Source organism: Danio rerio, chromosome 5, assembly GCF_052040795.2.
Source record: "Danio rerio strain M-AB ecotype USA chromosome 5, GRCz13ab, whole genome shotgun sequence".
In the NCBI taxonomy this organism is placed as follows: Eukaryota; Metazoa; Chordata; class Actinopteri; order Cypriniformes; family Danionidae; genus Danio; species Danio rerio.
Window position 1 is genome coordinate 63,282,421 of NC_141025.1, and position 23,109 is coordinate 63,305,529.

At 38.7% G+C, this 23,109-nt stretch overlaps 1 protein-coding gene across 4 annotated transcripts; it reads right to left on the reverse strand.

Moving 5' to 3' along the window:
• Positions 1-1,506: 1,506 nt before the first annotated feature.
• si:ch211-127d4.3 lies at positions 1,507-21,984 on the reverse strand. 4 transcript variants are annotated; one of them, XM_087254262.2, is made up of 9 exons: positions 21,899-21,984; positions 16,797-17,829; positions 15,928-16,041; positions 13,546-13,662; positions 13,214-13,318; positions 11,276-11,383; positions 9,350-9,450; positions 9,101-9,269; positions 1,507-2,099 (listed from the first exon to the last, which is right to left on the reverse strand). In XM_087254262.2, the coding sequence occupies exons 2-9, from the start codon at positions 17,812-17,814 to the stop codon at positions 1,897-1,899; spliced, it is 1,935 nt and encodes a 644-aa protein (XP_087110388.1). In that variant the 5' UTR covers positions 17,815-17,829; positions 21,899-21,984; the 3' UTR covers positions 1,507-1,896. The 4 variants fall into 4 exon arrangements, with proteins under 4 accessions (XP_087110388.1, XP_087110389.1, XP_087110390.1 ...); XM_087254263.2 differs by lacking the exon at positions 13,546-13,662; XM_087254264.2 differs by lacking the exons at positions 9,101-9,269; positions 9,350-9,450; positions 11,276-11,383.
• Positions 21,985-23,109: the final 1,125 nt, after the last annotated feature.

Below are 23,109 nucleotides of genomic sequence, written 5' to 3' on the forward strand. Positions count from 1 at the left end.
GTGTTATCCTGCTGGAAGTAGCCATCAGAAGATGGGTACACTGTGGTCATAAAGGGATGGACATAGACAGCAACAGGTAGGCTGTGACAATGGCGTTTAGCCCAAAGTGTGCTAAGAAAATATACCCCACACCATTACACCACCAGCCTGAACCATTGATACAAGGCAGGATGGATCCTTGTTTTTATGATGTTGACACCAAATTCTGACCCTGCCATCCAAATGTCACAGTATTGAGAGTAAATTGAGACTCATCAGACCAGGCAATGTTTTTCCAATCTTCTATTGTACAATTTTGGTGAGCCTGTGTAAGTTGTAGTCTCAGTTTTCTATTCTTAGCTGACAAGTGTGGCACCCGGTGTGGTCTTCTGCTGCTGTAGCCCATCTGCCCCAAGGTTGGACGTGTTGTGGGTCCATAGAAGCTCTTCTGCATACCTCAGTTGTAATGAGTAGTTATTTAAGTTACTGTTGCCGTTCTCTCAGCTCGAATTAGTCTGGCCATTCTCCTCTGACTTCTAGCATCAACAAGGCATTTTCTCCCACAGAACTGCCGCTCACTGGGTATTTTCTCTTTTTCTGACTATTCTCTGGAAACCCTGGAGATTGTTGTACAGTTTCTGAAATACTCAGACCAGCCGTCTAGCACCAACAACCATGCCACGTTTAAAAGTCACTTAAATCACCTTTCTCCCCCATTCTGATGCTCGGTTTGAACTGCAGCAAATCATCTCGACCATGTCTACATGCCTAAATGCATTGAGTTGCTGTCATGTGATTGGCTGATCAGAAATTTGTTTTAACGAGCCGTTGGACAGGTATACCTAATAAAAGTGACCAATGAGTGTATATTAACTATAGTGAACTGAAAGTAATTATACCTTTGTATACTTTAGTCTTGTAGCATTGGTTAAAAGCAAGAAGCTTGCTAGTTCGAGCCTCAGCTGGTTCAGTTGGCATTTCTGTGTGGAGTTTGCATGTTCACCCAGTGTTCGCGTGGGTTTCCTCCAGGTGCTCCGGTTTCCCCCACAGTCAAAAGACATGCGGAATTGGTGATGTGAATAAACTAAATTGACTCTATTGTATGTGTGTGAATGTGAGAGTGTATGGGTTTTTCCCACGATTGGGTTGCAGCTGGGAGGGCATCCGCTGAGTGAAACATATGCTAGAATCGTTGGTGGTTTATTCCGTTGTGGCGACCCCTAATTAAAAATTTATCTTTTTTTTACAGTATAAAAACAACACTCTTAATTAACACTGTGAAACTGCTGGGTTCCACACAATAAATTTGTGTTAGGACAACATCAAGGAATTAAGTTAACTTATTAGTTTTACTAATTATTTTAATTGAACATAAAGCAATTAAGTTGTCCCCAAAAAACTCAAGAATTATGTTGTTTCAGCTTATTGTAAATAGGCAGTTTGAACAAAAAGCAAATGCCATTTTTTCAGTAAACCTCAGTTTCTGTTTTATACAAATAAACATTAAAGAGTGTCAAGATTACAAGATTTCTGTAAAATGAATATCTTTTATTGTTATTTTTCCAACTGTCAGCTGAACTATACAAGTTTCTACAGTTTGGAGATTGTGTTCATAAACAAAACTGTTAAAACTCCATTATTCAGAAACTTATGAGTATGAATAATTTTTGAACAGCAGAAAACATTTCACATTATATTATTTTGTATACATTTTGTTGGTTGTTTCTGTTTCTATATATTTAGAGCTGTAATATTTACAACAGTTTGTCTGTAACATAACAATGACCATTTTCCTGAGTAGCACCTCATTGCCAGCATATTTCCTAAGTGCAATAAAAAATGTCCACAACGTTCAAGCCAATGGTGAATTGTAATTGCTAAACTGCATGATAATCTTAGTCTTCTACTGTAACTTACTCACTGCTGAGTGATGGCGTCTGCAATCGTTTGCTCAGTTCTCTCTGTCCCAGCAGAGCTCTTGCAATGCTCTGGTTTACTGCCCAACTGATGGCCGTACTCAAATCGGATCCTCAGCTCTCCCACCTGTGAGTGTGGAAGGATGTCTGGGATCCACTCGATCACGAAAGGCACTGGCTCTGTCTGCTCAGCACTGCATGTCCCTGTGAGATCATACCACAGTGGGTCAGCCACAAACAACAATACACTGACAGATAACTAGAGATGTACCATTCAAACATTGTATTCAGACAATTTATGCTCCACACTTGGATATAGTTGAAGTCAAAATGATTAGCCCTTCGGTGAAATCTTTTTTAAATATTTCCCAAATGACATTTAACAGTACTAGGATTTTTTTTTACAGTATTTACTATAATTTTTTTTAATCAGATAATGAAAATTCGATTATTGAATACTAATTTATAATCTAAAATTGAGCTGTTATGACATTTTAGCTGTTTTTGTTACCTGTGCCTTTAATGCAAATTAGGTGGTTCTCCCCGCCCACCATTCCCACATGCATGTCAGAGCCACAGCCTTCTGTGGCCAAACAGCACAGTGACAGACAAGAAGGAAGCAGATCTCCCTTACTACAGTGAGGACTTTCCCAATGGTTATTTGATATGTTTGTTGTGGAGTTAAATCAAGCCTTTCTGCAGCAATGAGTCTCACACAATGTCGTTATTAAGTACACTCACGTGCATGCACACACACACATACACGTTTAGTTTTTACAAGTTAAATGTGACACGATACATGTTAATATTCTCTGCTGTATGGATATCCGTTTTGTTAATGTATAAAACAACCTGATTAAATGTTACGTTTGATGATGATTGATGATCACAGAGAGCTGAACAGATCTTTTAATACCAGTTGCTTTTTTCGCACGTCCTGTCTTGTGGATATGATTACACGCAAGGAAAACCTCACTCCTACGTCACGTTGCGGTGGGCCTCAAAATGGGAAGGATATGTATCCTATTTTAAAGGTTCAGGACACCCTGGAGAACTTATTTTTATATTAACAGATGTGTGTGTGTTGAGCACAGTTAACACTATGTTAGCACCTGTCAGCTTTAATTGTGGGGAAAACTGGATAATTTTGAGCTTTTGTCAGCTAATTTCAGCTTCCGGGTTTAAAATGATTTTTGGGGCGGGATCAAAATCGGCGACGTACCGCAGTACTGCAAGTGCAATGATGATGCGTCGGTTTCTCATTATTATTCATAGCGGAGTTTTCTTATCCTATGAGAAGAGCCGGCTGCTTAATTATTCATGAGAGCATGTGCTTTCCGAAGGCAAGGCAGACCTGCGAGTTTCAAGCAAGCTGTGAGACACAGACCCACGGCACGCAGTAGCCGTTCATGAAGGCTCGTATGTGTTTGTTTCCATGATCCACGGGGTTAGTTGCATGTTTTTCCCCGCGATCTTGTCAGGGCCGATCATTCAGCAAAGCTGTGTGTGTGCTGCAAGCATTTTTGTCGGGAGAGCAGTACGAGAATTGAAGAATGGCGTACGTTGACTTTTATCAGGAGTTCGTTCACATTCAGACACATCGCCGTGCTGCTGTGTCCTCTATATTACCAGCAGGGCTAATGGTTAAAATAGGCAGGTCAGGAGACCTGCTGCACTTAGTCTGCAATCAGATCAATAATTTAGACCCGGGGATCGAGGGAGAATCCTCATACATGTTTACATGGACACACTTATTTTTATAATGATATAAATTGTGGTTATGTGTATATGAAATTACGAATAACAAATGTAGCAGGGCATTAAATTACTGTTTATTTCTTTGCATTTTAACTTTGTGAACTATAAACTCTTGCGTCTCCTCATGGTTTGTGTCTCATTTTGTGAGCTAACTGTCAACAACAGTTGTTCGCTCCCCTTCTCCCTTGCTGGCCACGCCCACTCCTGCCCTATGCTCACTGAGCTCGACGCCCATTAATCATGCATCTTTTGAAAAAATTCTGAAGTAGACTTTAACCGAAAGTGGGGGGTGTCATGGCCCTTTAAAGAGCAACTATTATGGGTTTTCGAAAATGACCTTCAATGTAGTGTGCAACACAGCTCTAAGTAAAGTTAAATATCCAGCTAAGGCATAAATCAGAAAGTAAACAGTTTTTAAAACTATTGATTCATCTAAAGCCTAGTTCATATTAGAGGATTTAAAGCAGTGGTCACCAAACTTGTTCCTGGAGGGCCGGTGCCCTACCGATTTTAGCTCCAACTCTAATCAAACACACCTGAACAAGCTAATCACAGTCTTACTAGGTATACTTGAAACATCCAGGCAGGTGTGTTGAGGCAGGTTGGAGCTAAACCCTGCAGGGACACCGGCCCTCCAGGACCGAGATTGGTGACCCCTGATTTAAAGCCTGTAATCGGGGAAAAAATCTGCGGGTGCACGGCGCTCGCCAGTCTTTATGTGTGCACTACAGAACAACCCATCAAAGAGGCTTGCTAAAGCGTCGCCGACACCTCACAGACAGATATCCAATATCTAGCATGCTGAATATTTCAGAGCAGTCGGCCGACTCGACCCCACGTGCGGTCAGATGTAGTGACGAGCTGCAGCCAATGAGAGAGCATATCAGCATGAGCTGAATCCCTGTGTGCTAAGGAGCTCAACAGAAACGTCTGTGATTGGGCAGAATGGCCATCGATGCACTTGCTTCATTCTGTTCAAGCTGTTTTGATAGATATATCTAAAGTAAATTTATGTTTTTGCTATCAGACAGTTTTGTTTATGTTAGCAGGAAGTTGCTAGGCAAAAAAAATGCACAAATATTTAAAGTCACAGACATAAGTAGCAGACATGCATGCAGTCATTTTGACCAATATGCTAATTAAATGTAGAAATGCTCAGTTCTTTACTGTTTTGTAATTTAAAAATAACAATGTTAGAAAGAAATACACAGATATTTTGGAAATGTTAGGGTGTTATTGATATGTTAGTTTTATTTCAAATAGTTATTAAATAACAAAAATTAAATTTATAATTTAAAATTATTAGTCCACTCGAGCCTTGCAGATGAGCGATCAATCCGCTTATGCATGAGCTAAGTGACAATATTTTTAAATGCGTCCTTGAAAGCTTGAAACACTGTCAGTGATGTAATCAGCAGAGACGCAGCCAATAGTGTTCAGCTTTTTCTGACAACTCCTCCCTTAACATTTCATTGGCTGTGGTCTGGTAGCTGGACTGAGCTGTTGGGGAACTAGTTGCTGTCAGATCTTGTTGTGTGTGACCCCCCTCTTTTGGATCATTTATGTAGTGTCGCGTAGTGTGAACACCACAGCGATTAAAAGACACAAAATCAAGTCATGAAGTGTGAACAGAACAGCTATCTGCCGATGTTTAAAATCCTGTAGTGTGAACTAAGCTTAAAAAAAAAAAAAAGCCGACTCAAAGTGGTTCGAATGAATCATCTTGATAACGAGTCTTTAGCCGTTTCAATGTGACATGGCTAAAGAATTCCATTAAAATCCCATTAAAAGAATTAATGGAATCACACCTGGCCTAATTTTATTAGTGTAAGTAAAAGGCTGTCTCCTTGCATTCTCTAGCTTGCAAATGATGTATTTAATTGTGTTTAGCTACTTGTAACCGCTTGCACTGTATCAGGTTAAGACTTTAAATTCTCATAACACGTCTAATGCCACGTTGAAAACGCCGCTTAGTTTACGGATTTAAATGTGTTTGTGAGCTCGCGTTCCACTGCCGTTTGTCATTGCTATGGCCACTGTCAGCTGATCCTACACACGTGCAGCGGTCAAGGTTCAAAATAGTTTAGCTTTTGCTGCTGTATGGATCAATACTAAATGTGTGTCATAGTTAAAAATGGAGCAATATGCTGGTGTTTAACTACACTGCTTTCGTGAGTAAGGTGTCTGAATAACAAAATAATAAATAAATTTACTATGAAGCGTGTTTCGAGCGTCCGCTGCGATCGGATCCTATACCAATGTTGGCGACCCGGGGGCTTGACAAACCGCGCTAGACATTTTACTGTCTGACAGCTGAACCAATCGCAACAGTCTACCAATCGCAACAGGCTGTCATTGGTCCAATCAGCACAGATTAGCTTCGCGCAAAGGGGTTTGGGAACAAATGAATCACTGAACGAATCCTATGGGAGTCGCTGGGATAATTAGGTAAAATAAATTCATATTATAAGACCATGAAAGTGTTTTTTGACCTTGCATGTACATCAGTATGTTGTTTGAGACCCAAATAACCAAAATATGACCCTTTTTAATGTATATTAGGGGCTCTTTAACATGAGGTAATTTAAAATAAGAGACTTATTGTGTTTATATCACTCCAATATGACTGTGGACACACTATTACCTACACACAGTTCTGTCCAAACAGCAAGTTGATTTTTATCATAGGTGCCCTTTAAATAAAAAATACTGTATAGGTGCGATGCACCTGTCCTTTATTTACAAAAGAGGAAGTTGCATTAAGGATATACAACAACACACAGGTCTCATCAACACACCCTCTATACTAACACGCAGGAGAAGAAACTGTTGAATAAAGTTTTTTATTGTTTTTTTTTTTTTACGTGTGTACAAATGGAATTCTCATAGCCTAAAAGTATTTCATTTGAACCACTGACAACATACGGTCTGCTTTGACTATGTTTTTTAATATTGTTCTTTTTACGCGGGTCTGATTTTATTTATTTTATTTGTTTATTTATTTGCTATGGTTGTGCACTTTCTGCACTTGTTTGAGTTTTCAAATGGCTTGTCCGGATTGGATGACGACGGTGACGTCACTGGGGATTCCCCGTATATAAAGCTGATGGCAGTGGCGGGCTGGCGCTCAGTCTCTCTCGGCTCTTTCGCTCGCACTCATTGGCTTGTGCTTAGGCTGTCTGGCTGGCAGTGCTCCGCGCATGCCAGGATCAATCCGCATTGTGCTCTTTCCAGTGACTAAGTTTACATGGACATCAGTAATCGAATTATTTGCCTTAATCTAATTAAGACAATAATAAATTAAGGCATTTACATGAGATACTCTTTGAATGTTACTTTCTTGATCCTGTTTCACATGTTATAGCGCATAATTTGATTATTGTCATCGCATCACTGGGCTATCCGCATTTCCTCCGGAGTTTAATGTAATTTCGGGTGTTTCATTTTAAATTTGTCAACTTTAACTGCAGTTTGGCACTTTCACTTTCATTTAGGAACATTTCATGCATGCACCCCTTGACAAACAAGATATTGGATGCAACTATGAACTGCTGGAAGAGTGTAGTTTTAATAGAAGTTCATGCTGAATGGAAAAAAAAACTTCACATTTCACGATGCACCATGTCTGTGGTCTGCACTTACTCGGTAGGTGCAAAGAGTGTGTGCACATGTGGGTGTGCGTGTGTGGCCTATCCTGTTGCAAGACGCAGCGAAAATCCTACATGTCGGTATTAGTTCGATTAAGGTGTTTACATGAGATGCTCTTTGAATGTTACTTTCTTGATCCCGTTTTACATGTTATAACGCATAATTTGATTAATGTCATCGCATCACCGCACTATCCGCATTTCCTCCGGAGTTTTTTGTAATTTCGGGTGTTTCTTTTTAAATTTGTCGACTTTAACTGCAGTTTGGCACTTTCACTTTCATTTAGGATCATTTCATGCATGCCCCCCTTGACAAACAAGATATTGGATGCAACTATGAACTGCTGGAAGAGTGTAGTTTAATAGAAGTTCATGCTGAATGGAAAAAAAAAAAACTTCACATTTCACGATGCACCATGTCTGTGGTCTGCACTTACTCGGTAGGTGCAAAGAGTGTGTGTGGGTGTGCGTGTGTGGCCTATCCTGTTGCAAAACACGGCGAAAATCCTACATGTCGGTATTAGTTCGATTAAGGTGTTTACATGTCTGTAATGCACTTCAATAATGCGACTAAAATCGGCATACTCCACATGTCTTAATTTGATTCTCATTAGTTTGATTATGCCTTAATCTAATACAATTAAGCAAAAATTGCTGTTTACATTGTTAACGCTTAATCAGAGTGTTTTCTTAATCGCATTAAAATCTAATGATTGGTGTCCATGTAAACGTACTCAGTGTTTTGTTAACTTTTTGATCTTTAGCTTTCATATGTGTTTAGTAGTTTGTTTATTTTATTACTTTGTTTTTGTAGCAGGTAGTGGATAGTATTAGTCATGTTTTGTTATTTATTTAGCTCAGCAAAGTAAAGCAGTTGCCTGTAAGACTTACCTGTTTTTTAATCCTTTCACGGGAGCTTTAGGTAAGATCTGTCCATTAAGAACAGTTAATGGACAGGGAACTGTCAGTCAGGGAACTGTTTTGTTTTGCTGCCCTACCTGTCTACATGATTTGTTAATATTTTGTTATCTCTTTTGAAAATCTTCAATTTCATATTTAATATCTTCAATTTTATAGCATCTGTGTCCTTTCATATGTTCGGCTCAAACCTTGATGTTATTATTCCAGCCAGTTTTGGGTTTTGGGCTGTAACAGTTATGGACATAAAACAAGCCAGGAAAATTGCAGGCTGCAGAGGATGAGAGAGCTCTCAGATTTAATTTAAAATATCTCAATTTGTATATCAAAGCTCTCAGGGGTTTGGAACGACATTTAGGTGTGTAAATAATAACAGAATTAAAAATTTGTGGTGAACTATCCCTTTAAACTGTACTAAACCATTAAATGCAAACTGAGCCAAGCAAAACTAAACTGGAGCAAACCAACCCTTGTCGAACTGTACAGTTCATTCATTCAGTAATTTTCTTTTCGGCTTAGTTGCTTTATTAATCTGGGGTCGCCACAGCAGAATAAACCGCCAACGTGTCCAGCATGTGTTTTACACAGCGGATGCCCTTCCAGCCACAACCCAGCACTGGGAAACACCCATACACTCTTGTATTCAAACCTACACATGCACTATGACCAATTTAGCTTATTCAATTCACCTATAGTGCATGTCTTTGGACTGTGGGGGAAACCAAACCACTTAGAGGAAACCCACCACCAACACAGGGAGAACATGCAAACTCCACACAAAAATGCTAACTGATCCAGCCAGGGCTCAAACCAGCGACCTTTTTGCTGTTCAGTACATTGCAGTGAAAAATAAAATCAGATTAAGTGAACATATCCACCCACCAACTCTAAGGAATGTGCGTAGCTCCAACGGTCTGATGGCCAAAGGCTTATTGATGCGTGAATGGTGGGACGTGTCAGATCCAGGATCAAGAGGGGTCTCTCGACAGCGGTACAGTGAATAGGAGCCGTCACTGTTCTTTACAAAGCTTCGAGTGAGTTCCAGAGGCAACTGTTCAAACAGAGTACCATCATTCATATGCTGCCCACACATGTTATGGCCAGAAAACAAGGCAGAAAACTAGTACACACCTCTGGTGTATCAAATATTCTTTTCACATGCATCAAGTTGGTAATGTGCCAGGTGTATTTAGAGAAAGAGCCAAGAGGCAAAGCATCATCACGCACAAATGCTAAAAACAAAAATGACAAAGTATTAAATGAAGAATTTATTATAGGTACAGTGCTCAGCATAAATAAGAACACCTCATTTAAAAAAAAGAATATTTTATCCATTTCTCAGTGATTATACAATTGAAGTCAAAATTTATTGTCTTTCTATAATATTTTCTTTATTTTGATTTGTTTTATTTCGACTAGAATAAAAACAGTATTCAATTTTTGGCATAGTATTACTAGTCCTTAAGCAGTATTTGTTTAATTGTCTACAGAAAAAACTATCATTATACAATGACTTGCCTAATTAACCTAATTAAGCCTTTAAAATGGCACTTTCAGCTAAATACTAGTATCTTGAAAAATATCTAGTAAAATATTATGTATTGTCATCGTGTCAGAGATTAAAGAAATCAGTTATTAGAAATTAGTTAATAAAACTATTATGTTTAGAAATGTGTTAACAGAAACTGGGGAGGGGGGATAAACAGTGGGCTAATTATTCAGGAGGGCTAATAATTCTGACTTCATCTGTAGGTAATATATTTTGGTGCATTTGAACAAAACAGGTTAATAATCAGATATATTTATTAAAATTTATTAAAATATATCTTATGTATCTTGATTTTTCTCCTTTTTAAAATTTGGGCTGCTAATCTTTGGACTGTTTTCAAAAGGTATATTGTTAGATTAGCTTTAGTTTTGCCTTTAGTACTGACTAATCTAATGTATATGCGCAAATTTCTAATCAGCCAATCCCATCGCAGCAACTTAATGCATTTAGGCATGGAGACATGGTCAAGACGATCTGCTGCAGTTCAAACCGAGCAACAGAATGGGATAGAAAGAATAAAAATTATTTAAGTGACTTTGATTGTGGCATGGTTGTTGGTGCCAGATGGGCTGGTCTGAGTATTTCAGAAACTGCTGATCTACTGGGATTTTCACATACAACCATTTCTAGGGTTTACAGAGAATGGTCCGAAAAAGAGAAAATATCCATTGAGCGGCAGTTCTGTGGGCGCAAATGCCTTGTTGATGCCAGAGGTGAGAGGAGAATGGCCAGACTGTTTCAAGCTGATAGAAAGCCAACAGTAACTCAAATAACCACTCGATACAACCAAGGTATGCAGAAGAGCATCTCTGACCGCACAACGGCGGATGGGCAACAGCAGCTCACCAAAATTGGACAATAGAAGATTGGAAAAACATAGCCTGGTCTGATGAGTCTCGATTTCTGCTACGACATTCGGATAGGAAGGTCAAAATTTGACATCAACAACATGAAAGCATGGATTCATCCTGCCTTGTATTAACGGTTCAGGCTGGTGGTGGTGGTGTAATGATGTGGGGTTATTTTCTTGACACACTTTGAGTAAATCAGCACGAATCATCTTAGACTGGTTTCTTGAACATGACAATGAGTTCACTGTACTCAAATGGCCTCCACAGTCACTAGATCTCAATCCAATAGAGCACCTTTGGGATGTGGTGGAATGGGAGATTTGCATCATAGATGTGACAAATCGGCAGCAACTGCTTGATGCTATCATGTCAATATGGAGCAAAATCTCTGAGGAGTATTTCCAGTACCTTGTTGAATCTATGCCACGAAGGATTAAGGCAGTTCTGAAGGCAAAATGGGGTCCAACCCGGTATTAGTAAAGTATACCTAATAAAGTGGCTGGTAAGTCTAATATTGTAAAGCATCCTATAGAAAGTATTCATTTTAAAGAGAGATTTGTGACGGGTGTACTCGTATATGCTGAGCTCTGTATATAATGTGTAGAATCAGGAAATGTAATAGGACAATTATTATAAAGTAACACATATTTTACTCACTAGTGGTGTAATTAGGCAGTCTTCTCTTCTTTGAGCCCAGTGATAAACGCTGCTGTAGTGCATTAAAGAAAGCTTGAGGAATGTGAAACACCAGCGGCTCCGGCTTTCCTGCTCACATAAAACCATTCAATATAAACTCAATGTTTAAGATGAATATATGAAAGTATAAAGGTTTGATGAGGTAGAAATTCATTGGGAAACAAAATGCTTAAGGGTCAGTTCACCAAAAAAAATTAAAATTATGTTATTAATTACTTCTCGTCCTAATGTTTTTCCAAACCAACGAGACCTTTGTTCAACTTCAGAACACAAATGAATATATTTTAGACTTTATTCAACAGTTTCTTCTCAGTGTCAGTATAGGGTGCACATTTACAAGAGCGCCGTGCTCTTTATGCATGTTGTGCATGTCTCGGATGAGGCTCAGTGCACAGAGCTCATATCTTTCTGCACTTGAATGAGTCAGGACATTTGCTTTATGGAGGGCCACAGATGAATGAAAGTCTCAGGGGTTTGGAAAGCGACATGAAAATGAGCAATTACTGACAGAATTAAAATTTTTGGGATAACTATCTATTTAAATTACATAAAGCCCGTCTAAGATAAATTTGTAATTCATCCTAAAATAGTTTTTTATCAGTGGATTAACTGACATTAATTGTTTACATTAAGACTTACAATGTGCACTAGTAAAATAGAGCAATTTTGATTTCATGACTTAAATTCTGTGAAATAAGCAGTGTCTGTCGTCATACGTTATGCATACAATCCTGCACTACTTTTATTTCAGTTTTATTTTAGACGTACTGTATTTCCAACTGAAAGAGAATATGAAGTAGGGGGCAGAGTTTTGTTTTTGCACTAATAGGGGGGCGAGGCTAGGCATATTTCTTCCAATCGGATAAGTTCCTGCTGTTCCAGACTTATTTAATACCACTTAGTGTTCATTTGTAGTGTTTTTAAGTCATTTTTATTTTTTATGACAGTCAATCATGAAGAGAGTCATCCTGTTGAGATTTGAATATAAACATTTCTTATTTTCAAATCCCAATGTTAACAGGTATGACTGAAATACAAGTTTGCAGCAATGCATGACATCTGAAGACAAACACCTCTTATTTAACTGGAGTTATTAATGAAAGCAAAATTTTAAATGGGAACAATTAACCTATGCAAGGTAATCCACTGAATATAAAACAATTTGTTTTGGTAATCTTTAATTAAAATCTGACCAAGTTGCATCCACATAGTTCGGAGAAGTATATTGGTATATGACATCAGGGGCCTGTTTCAGAAAGGATGTTCAACCAACTCTGAGTTTAAACTTGAACTCTGAGCTGATTCACCGAAATATTAAAAACTCAGAGCTTTCAGTTTCAGAATAGCTGATCTGAGTTAGGTCGATGAACTTTGAGTAGTTAAGCGCACACACTGCGACTTTATCAATGGCATTATCAATGGAGCGCAGATATTACGAGTCACCATGGCAACATCTTAAAAAAAGAGATCACCATTATACATGTGATTTTTCAGGGTTTTTTACTTTTTAATAAATTTAAAATAAATTTTTATTAAAATAAATTTAAAAAACTTTTTTTCACACTGTCATTATGGGGTTTTGTGTGTAGAATTTTGAGGAAATAAATTAATTTAATCCACTTGGAATAAAAAAAATTGGAAAAAGTGAAGCGCTATGAATACTTTACAGATACACTGCAGGTATATACTAACTTTAACTGTTAAAAGCTACTACATTACTTCATTATTAGTTGCTAATTACTTTAAAATACTTTCTAGTATAGTTATGGTACTTAAAACGTAACTTCACTGATTTTGATTGTAATACAATAACGTGCACCTTTTGTAAAGCTGCTTTAAAATTCTTTTTTTCTTTTGATCTTGACAGACTTTGTGAAATTCTTCATAATAGTCTCTTACCATCAAACTGGAAGTGCATGGTCTGATGTATTCTCTCAGTAACACTGGACAACCACTTCTGGAAACTCAGTGACACATGCGTCTCATCCACCGGCTGACTGCTTCCTGTGTTATTCACCCCAGCACATAACACACATCAAAATCAGCTAAAATAATGAAAGCCATGTGAGCATCATTTATATTTTCAGACTTGAATGAGTCATTATAAAATCTCTCAAGGGCAACCATCAACTGTTTTGTATTTGCAACCATATCAAAGAAAGAAATAGTGCTGAAAAAAAAAGGAAAACAGCAAAGAAGAAAAGCAAAGTAAATGGAAATATCTGGAGCACCTGGGTTCTTAAGCCCAGAAGAACTGGAGTGTTTTCTGTGAGTAGGTTTGCGCTGGTTTACGGTTGGAGCAGAAGTGTCTTTGACAGCCAGAAGAGACGCAGAGGACACAGAGGAAGCTGAGTGAAACGACAACAGGTCCAGAAAGCCAAAAAAATAAAAGAGGAAAAACAGATTACAGAGACGGCGGTGAGAAACTGCAGAACATTAAAGCAGCATTCAGACATGAATGACAGATTTCAGTGGGTGGAAAAGAAGAGACTCCAGGAAAAATTTATTTTGAGCCCCAGAAGCAGGCCCACACAGAATCTGCGCCAACAGAGAACTCTGATTTCCATAAAATTGGTACATACATCATTTACAAAATGTCACATTTCCAGCTCAGTTTAACAGATTTTACATTTCAATTACACCAAAAATGAAGACAGAAGCTGCATTTTGCATTACTGTTGCCAACATTTAGTGTCTTATCAGGTCAGGATAATTATTTTGCTGTCAGAAACAACCTTTCTAACCTTGGGTTAAAAAGAGTGTAGGATTTTGAAAAAAAAACTCATTTTATAAAACATGCAAGTTCCCCATAGTTAAAACATTTAGTGTAGTAATTTATTAATGCATTCAGCTGATCTCTGGGTCTAAAGGCTGGTCTATACTCCTATGTCTAGTCATCGGCGTGACCCACAATGCAAGCCTTGTGTGTAGCTGTGCCTTTTTATTTCTGCTCGCTGTTTGTGTTGCTCTGCAATAACACTTCTGAAACTCTAGCTGGCACTAGGTTTTTATGTTCCTCTGTGTCGAGTTTCTTTGTGGTGTTTTTTTTTTTTTTTTGCACACTAGTAGTAGCTAAGTAGCTAAAACTTGATCATTCAGAAGCATGAAATGGCGGACGTGCAACAACTTTAATCATAAGGCGAACACAAAACAAAAGTTTCCATCTGGAGCTTCTTCACAGGATTCGACACTTGTAAATCCATCGGACCCTTAACACTGACCATGCTCATCTTGTTGCCAAACCAACCAATCATGTTGCTGCACGTCGTTACGACAAGTAGTTCGATTTTTAGAGAGGTGCCCATCAGCATCAGCGTTAGCCACAGCAAGGGCTGACAAGTCCATACGTGTGCGCTTAACGCAAAAGTATAAGGGCTGGCCGTGCATTCACATGGGGCTTCAGCATTAACACCTGACCGAGGGCGTGTCTGAAAATGGGGTTGACACGATCATCATAGCCACGTCAGCCAATGAAATTAGTCTACAATCGGCGACTGTCTGAGCTAGGGAATTTGCATAGAGTTATCTGATTGGCTGACACTTCCATTGCCAATTAAAAGGTTGAGAAATTCACAACTTTTGCAGCAAGCAACGCCGCTGAAGCAGCACCAACGGAATTCAGTTTGGCAACACTTGACATCAAGCATTGAAAATTAATGGGAAGTGTTGATACCCCATGTGAATGGGGCGTGATTTATACTTCTGCGTTAAGTGACCGCCATGAACCACGGCACCTGCCTTGCATGTAGCCGTGCACTTATACTTCTATGCGCTGTTTGTGTTGCTCTGCAATAACACTTCCGAAACGCTAGATGGCATTGAGGTTTTTATGTTCCTCTGTGTCGAGTTTCTTCGCAGGTATTTACGTGCAACGACTTTAATCATTAGGTGAACACAAAATATCTGGAGCTACCTCTCAGAACTCGACACTTGTAAGCACTCGCCCCATTAGTCTCGCGGCTCTCAGAACCGCTCACACTTGTCAGCGATACCAAGCTGACAAATCACAGAGCTTGCGATACACATCATTGCGACGTGTAGTTACATTTTTGAGAGTTGGGTATCATCGTTGGTGTCATCCACAGCGAGCACAATGCGACCGAGCGAAGGCTGTGCCAGACCATACACATACACTTGACGTAGAAGTATAAATCAGCCTTAAATCAGCCTTAATGGAAGCACTTTTTGCTTAGCTTAGCATAGTCTAATTAAATGAGATTAGACTATTAGCATCGAGCTCAATATAGTCAAAAATTTTTGACAATATTCCTATTTAAAGCTTGACTTTAGTTACATTGCGTAAAGGACTGGCGGAAAATAAAAAGTTGCTATTTTCTAGGTCAATATGTCTAGATACATTACAGTCTTAAGCTGTAAGTCAGCTGTAAGTCTACATTACAGTCTTAGTTGCAGCAGGTACAATGATATTACGCAGTACTAGTTCCCAGCTAGGTAACTTCAAATGACCACTGCTGCATTATATCATTGTGCCTGCTGTAGCCATGGTACAATAGCACTGCAACAATCTGTACGCATAGACAGTAGGCAGTAGATGTGTTAAAGGCCTTTCAGACATGTTGAAGGCTGGTCTGTGTTCATGAGCTTTAACTTACCCGTAGAGGACTCCACAAATTTGTGTCTCTTGGGTCGATGAGAGATGAAAGACTCAGAGTGCTGTTGAGACTCAGATATAGCTAGAACTATGGAGTCTGCACTCTGCTGAATGCCTGGAATACACAACATTTCTGAAATGCATCTCTATCACAAAAATGCACACCATATATAAAGTACAGTACTGTTCCAAAGTTCAACTGAACCCTAAACTAACTGTTCCCTAAAGGTAGGAATACTGAACCCACTATTAAATGAGCTAGTTCTAGTTCTAAACATCAGGCCAATAACTAGCAGCAGTCTCTGTGTAGAAGTTTTAGAGTTTTTTCTAAAATCGCTGCATGAATCATGCGCCAGAGTAATTGGCCGTTCATTTTGCTGTGGAGTCTCCTGATAAATAGAGACAATAGAGATGGAATGTAGACATAAGCAAGACATTTGAAACTACAAAATGAAAAACCACATTCATTTTTATAATATAGGCCATAAAACTAAAACCCCAAAGAGGTTTAAATCACCTTATAATATGTAGTGCTACATCCCAGTTTACAGGGAACATTTTCAGAATATTCAGTAATGCGTCTTAATATTTGCCAAATCAGTTTACTCTTATGTCACTGTAGTTTTGCATTTAACTCCCCCAGTTGGAGTCCCAAAAACTAAAATTAGTGCCCATTTGCTATAATGTGAACATGCCAAAAAGTGGGATCTTCCACTAATGGATCTAGGAAATGTGAAAAAAAAAATTGGTCCAAAAGGCCTTAAAAACATCCAATTTCTAGTAACATCCAGTGTACAAGAAAAGTAAAGCTAAACTCAGGTCCTGCAGGTGCAAGATTGGACACAGCCCTAAGATAAACCATGGACTTACCGTTCATGTTGTAGTTGAGAAAAGCTGAAAACTCAGAGGTCAGCTTCTCATCACTCCTGAAGGCACAAACACAGGCATAGAAGTGCAGGCAACATTCAGGTAAACTGTGTCCATGGGAATTTTCTCCTTGAACATTAGACTGATTCCCACTTCTTGTCACTAAATCCCCCTTTACATTGGCTGCATAACAAGCACATCGGAAGGGTGCAGCACCCTCAGTCTTTTCTTTAAAACCAAATACACCCACTGTAAGATGCAGCAATCCCAAAGGGTGGGCTTCTCCTGGCTGACACTTTACTATCAGTGTCCCTTTGGAGACCCTCTGAACTAAAGGTCCAGGTGTCTCTGTAGCCAGCCTCCACAACTCTGCCTTGGCCTGGGAGGAAGCCACCAGAGCCTCCAGAACAGAGCTTTTAAGTGGCAGAGGTGTTGCTTGGATCTGACACTCCATTGCTTGTTTCACATGGGTACAGGGACTTTTGGATGGTTGTGACTCTTGCTGATTGACCCCCAAGTCAACTGTTGAGTCACTTTCATTCTGCTGGCAAGAGGGCATGTAACACCGGCCGACGTTGACACGGGTCAGCACGGTTCCGTCTGCAGTAGTAATGGCTGTATCTGTTAGGGCTAATGCAACAAAACCTCGTTGTTCAGAGCCACGTCCCCGTTGACGCACAGAGAAGACCTGCAGACCTCCCCCTCTGCCTCCACTGTCTGTCACAACTTGAACCACTTCAGAAGCCCCTTTCTTTGAATGTCCTGTCCTGTGGTCCACATCCCTGAAGACTGTACCACAAGCCTTGTTTTTACAGCTTAGACCACGTGTGCCATTGTAGTAACCACACTGAGGGCACTTGCGGATGCCTCTTAAGGTAGCCTTGCCCAAGTTGGACAGGAATGCAGGAGTCCTCCTCTTGTCTCGAGGTTTCGCGGTTAAGTTGGTGGATGTTTGGGGTACAGGAGAAACCACGGTTTGTGTCTCCAGAGGTAGTCCAGAGTTTACCAGAGGACCATCCATTGTTAATACTGTACACTGAAAAACAGTGACACAGAATTCAAATATGAGGAAGGCCTCTACAAAATACAATTTATTTACTGTAGCATGACTGTTAAAATGCAGGGAAGAATCTTTTTATCTGAACTTTTTATCAAGAATCTAGGCCTCACTACTAGAACGCAAACCCAGAGAGATGCAGATTTCGTGGAGTTGCAAAATGAGCAGCATTGAATGCTTTTAATGCGCACACCTAACTCCACCCCTAACCCTCAGAGTGACATCACTAACTCCATTAAGTGCATTATGCCTGACATTGCAAGTCTGAGATCTGCAGTCCCAGCTTGCAAATCCAAGTCTGCCTCCAGATACTATTGCAAACCAAAGTTAATTATTACAGATAAATACTTGCATGCCAGTGGAGATTGCAAAATAGCATGTAATGGTCGGTATTGTCCAAAGTTGAAACACTCTCAATAGGTTCTCTATTTGAATTTAAAGGATTGGTTTTCAAAACAGTTATTGATTCCCACAACATGTCGTTCTAATTCCCCAAGACCTTAGTTCATCTGCAGAAAACAAATTAATATATTTTAGATGAAATCTGAGAGCTCTCTTTCTCATCCTCCATAGACAGCAATGGTCCCAAGATGTTTAAAATCCAGAAATTGGCAGCTAACTCTCTGCAACTCTCACATGGTTGCCCACTGAAGCTAAGCAGCGCTGTGCCCGGTCAGTAAATGGACGGGAAACCATATGGAAAAGCCAAGTTGCAGCCTGAAGTGGTGTTAGTGAGACCAGCAGGGACGTTCAACCTGTGGTCTCTGTGGGCCCTAATGCCCCAGTACAGTGATGGGCACTCTATTCTGCTCAGTGAGCATTATCTTTAGAATGAGACATTAAACCGAGGTCCTGGCTCTCTGTGGTCGTTAAAAATCCCAGAATGTCCTTTAAAAATGAGTAGGGGTTTAAGCCTGGCATCCTGGCCATATTGTGCCCATTGGCCTCTGTCCAGCATGACCTCCTAACTATCACCATATCATATCATCACTCTGTCTCCTCTCCACCAATCAGCTGGTGTGTGGTGTGCGGTCTGGCGCAATATGGTTGCTGTCGCATCATCCAGGTGGATGCTGCACACTGGTGGTGGATGAGGAGATTCCCTCCAAAAATGTGTAAAGCACACTGAGTGTCCAGAAAAGCGCTATATTAATGGAAGGAATTCATTTATTCATTCATTCATTTTCTTGTCGGCTTAGTCCCTTTATTAATCCGGGGTCGCCACAGCGGAATGAATCGTTAACTTATCCAGCGTTTTTACACAGCAGATGCCCTTCCAGCTGCAATCCATTTCTGGGAAACATCCACACAAACACACACATACACACATTCATACACTATGATACTACGGACAATTTAGCCTACCCATTTCACCTGTACTGCATGTCTTTGGACTGTGGTGGGAACTGGAGCACCCGGAGGAAACCCACGCGATCGCAGGGAGAACATGCAAAGTTTTTGGTTCCTTTTCTTGTGTTCCAGGACTCTAAGCTAAACCATAACATGGAAAATAAGAGAGCTCTCAGATTTCATCTAAAATATACTAATTTGTGTCCTGATGATAAACAAATGCCTCAGGTGACTGAAACTACATGACAGTAAGAAACTGAAAAGAAAATTTTAACTTTTCGGTTAACTAACCCTTTAAAGTTATGTCACAACATGATAATAAAGTATATTTTATATAGTATGAATAAGAGTAAAATAAATTTTGGTCATAGGACATTAGGGTGCACATGAACGAGAAGCTGCAGCCGTATTTTTTATTTATTTTATTTATTTTTTTCCTATTGTGAGGTGGTTCTCAGGAAACAGAATGTTAAAAGTGCAGTAGGTGTCTTCAAAAAATTTTTGTTATGCTGGTTGAATTTGTTGGGCCGATAATTCCCACAATTCTGAAAAATAGCCCAAACTGTCTATCAAAAATGTAGATTTATACATCTGTGCTGCACACGGGGGTGTAAGAGCAGAGAAAACAAATGCTCAATCAAAACATTTTTTTTAATCCTGAATTAATATTGGCGTTTTAGACTTTTGCTTGCTGGAGGAAGGATGACACCATGGCTGAAGTATTTCTCTTAGACGGGTAATGTTATGATTTAAAACTATTTTAGTTACGCAAAGCTGATGTTAATTGAGTTGTTTTACGAATGGGTTATATGCACAGAAGTGATGTTCAGCGACTGAAATCTTCTGGCGACAGATTGATGTGACTATTTTCAGTTTCATAAGGAACCTTTTACAGCATCGACAATGTAGTTTTTTATTTATTTTAACAACAAAACATCAGTAAACATCGCTATTCCGCCTACCCTGATTTGCTGAGGTGAAATTGTTTTTCACATCACATTGGTTCATTTTTGAACAATGACAACTTGTGACGTGCTCACATGCTCAGGTATGGCTTAATAATAAGTGTCCTGCACGTCGCCGGCCAACCACTAAGCATGCAGTAGTTGCTTTAGGACAAAGCGTATAAGAGAGTGAGACCAGCGATCCTTGCATGCATGAAATATTGCACATTATGTATTACACATTAAGTTTTGCTGGCCACACAACTGAAAACCTTCTAGATATAATAAAGTTTTCATTCAGATTTGTAGTATTATAAAGTTCTGTAAAGTTGTCTTACTGGCGAATTATATGATCTAGTGGGTTGTCTACTGTCATGTTTACGGTGTGCATTCGTGTTTCAGGAGGCGAGACTTTGAGGGGAGGGATTGTGTTTAAATATATTGTGTTAAAATATTATGCTAACTGGATAGCATTTTGGCAGATCACTTACTGCACGTTTAAGTAGTGGATTATCTGAGTACTTGCCACCTACTGTTTTTTTTAATATTGTGAATTCTGACAGACCATTTGTCTCACATACAGTTTTTCACTTACTGTATATAAAAGTGTGCAAAACTATTGTCCATTCAACAATTAATTCAGACACTGAATTGTTTTAACTGTTTTCTTAAATCAATATAGTAACTTAATATTGTAAAAGGTTTTCTAAAAATTAAAAATAACAAAAGAGAGACTTGATTTTATACAACACATCCATCCAATTTTGTGTTAATTAATTAAAGCACCTCTTGATTTCGTGTGCAGCTTGTGTATGACTCTGTACAGTAAGTAAAGACATTGACTATAACAGTTTATAAAATATATTACTATATCTGAAAAGGTTTAATCAAAATAGTTTCACAGTATTATTATTATTATTATTATTATTATTATTATTATTATTATTATTAATAATAATAATATGGTGTGGTCAACAGTAATACTCCTGATAAAGGAAAAATATCGGATTTTTTAGGAATGCACAACGTATCAATTCAGCACTGACACAATGTGCACATCTGCAGTACTCATAGCAAGATGTGAATTAGAGTTTTAATTGTTTTCCTGTAATTTATTATATTTTATGCAGATACATTCCCTTACAAAATTATTTCAGTCAAACATGAAAAAATCTTTCCTACAGAGATATATCTGGTGAAAATGTATTCATATCTCAATATGTAACGCAAAAAGAAAGAAAAGCGCAATGTCTTTTTTTGAGATATCCAACAGTGTTACCAAATATGGTTAAAAAAAATACCATTTTACATGTCCAGGTCCACATGACGGTTTGTTGTATTTATTTAGTGTAATCTCTCAATTTGTTACTGCCTAATCATCAACTACCATTAGTCAATGCTACTGTTAAACTAATTAAAACTAATTTGGACTGAATGATTAACCCCAACTCATAACACATGGTCTTGGTATTAATTGAAAAACTGTTACGTTTTTTTTAATATATAATATAATGTATAACAAACAAAAGAAAAACAAAATCACATTAAACATTCACCAAAACATTTTTTCAAACTCTTACATTTACAACACGTTACAAATGTTATAAAAATGTAGCTATTATACAGTAGTCCACCATTAGAATAACAATGCTTTCCAATGACACCGACTTGTGACAGCTAGCTAATAGGTAAACATTAAATGCGTGACAGTTAATGAACAGAGAGAAGTAAGAGATGGTGAGAGAAGGACCAACCTCTACCGACAGATCTGCTCTCAGTGGTCAGAATCCGCGGAGGATTCACTTCAGAGCTCCAGCAGCAACCGGCGCCATTCCTCCTTACATACAGCTCTCCGCTGCGGCTGTAACGAGCTTCCCGATTGGCCACAGGGCGATAAGTCAAATGCATCCTGGGAACTGAAGTCCGTTTTTTTTTTTGCCTTTCAAAAACAACAATTTGGGCCAAACTCAGTCCAAACATAATCTTGCACAAACTGACTGAGACATGTCAGATAAACAGTGAATCATGTACAAAACCAAACAAAACTAAAATAATAATACAAAATAACTTAACAAAACAAACAAAAAATAAATAAATAAATAACACATACCATGCAGAAACTCTGTAAGGGGACTGAAGTCCGTGTTTACTATTAACTACATTAGTTTTTGTTTTCTGAGAAAAAAACTGACACAGGTTCATTTTTACAGTCATTTTTTATGTCATAATGTCATAATGTTGCTGTAGATACTAATATATTTTGGCCATGAATTATTCAGTGACATAAACAGATACTATAATTTAATATCACAGCCCCAAAATGCGAAATGTTACACATTTACCTAGTCGTGAGCAAGTTGTTAATAATTGAAAATATATAAAACATTTAAAGTTCATATTTTACATTTTAAGAAGTACAGATCAAAATAATATTTTCAATTAAATATGTGTCATGTCAAAAGGTCGCTGAGTCGCTGGTTTAAACCTCGGCTCAGTTGGCGTTTCTGTATGTTCTCCCTGCGTTCGCGTGAGTTTCCTCTGGATGCTCCGGTTTCCCCCACAGTCCAAAGACATGCTGCAGGTGAATTGTGTAGGCTAAATTGTCCGTAGTGTATGAGTGTATGAGGGTGACAGGCCTAGATGACAGGCTGCCCGGAATGTGTAAAAAAGTTATCATATGGACAAGTCTAAATGGAGAGGACTTGTTCCAAAGAGCCGACCTCGCAACCAGGACTAAGGCCAAAGAAGAAGATGTGTCATGTCAAAAACGTTTTTTTAAATTGTATTTTGGCATTTTCATTTCACAATTATTTGGACAATTTACTTCAGCATGTTTTCTAGATATAAATTAAATTGTAGCAGACTGAGAAGTTGTCGACACAATTCTAACATTCTTGGCTCTATACACCAATACAATCGATTTGATATGTGCTTTAAAGAGCCCATATTATGGGTTTTTGAAAAT

Bases quoted from the DNA above. Each gene is read 5' to 3' on its own strand.
- si:ch211-127d4.3 (XM_087254262.2), bottom strand. From the start codon at position 17,814: ATGGATGGTCCTCTGGTAAACTCTGGACTACCTCTGGAGACACAAACC. The intron at 9,451-11,275 runs GTGAGTAAAATA...TTTTGTTTTTAG, and splicing joins ACTGCCTAATTACACCACTA to CATTTGTGCGTGATGATGCT. The intron at 9,270-9,349 runs GTGTGTACTAGT...CTGTTTGAACAG, and splicing joins GAATATTTGATACACCAGAG to TTGCCTCTGGAACTCACTCG.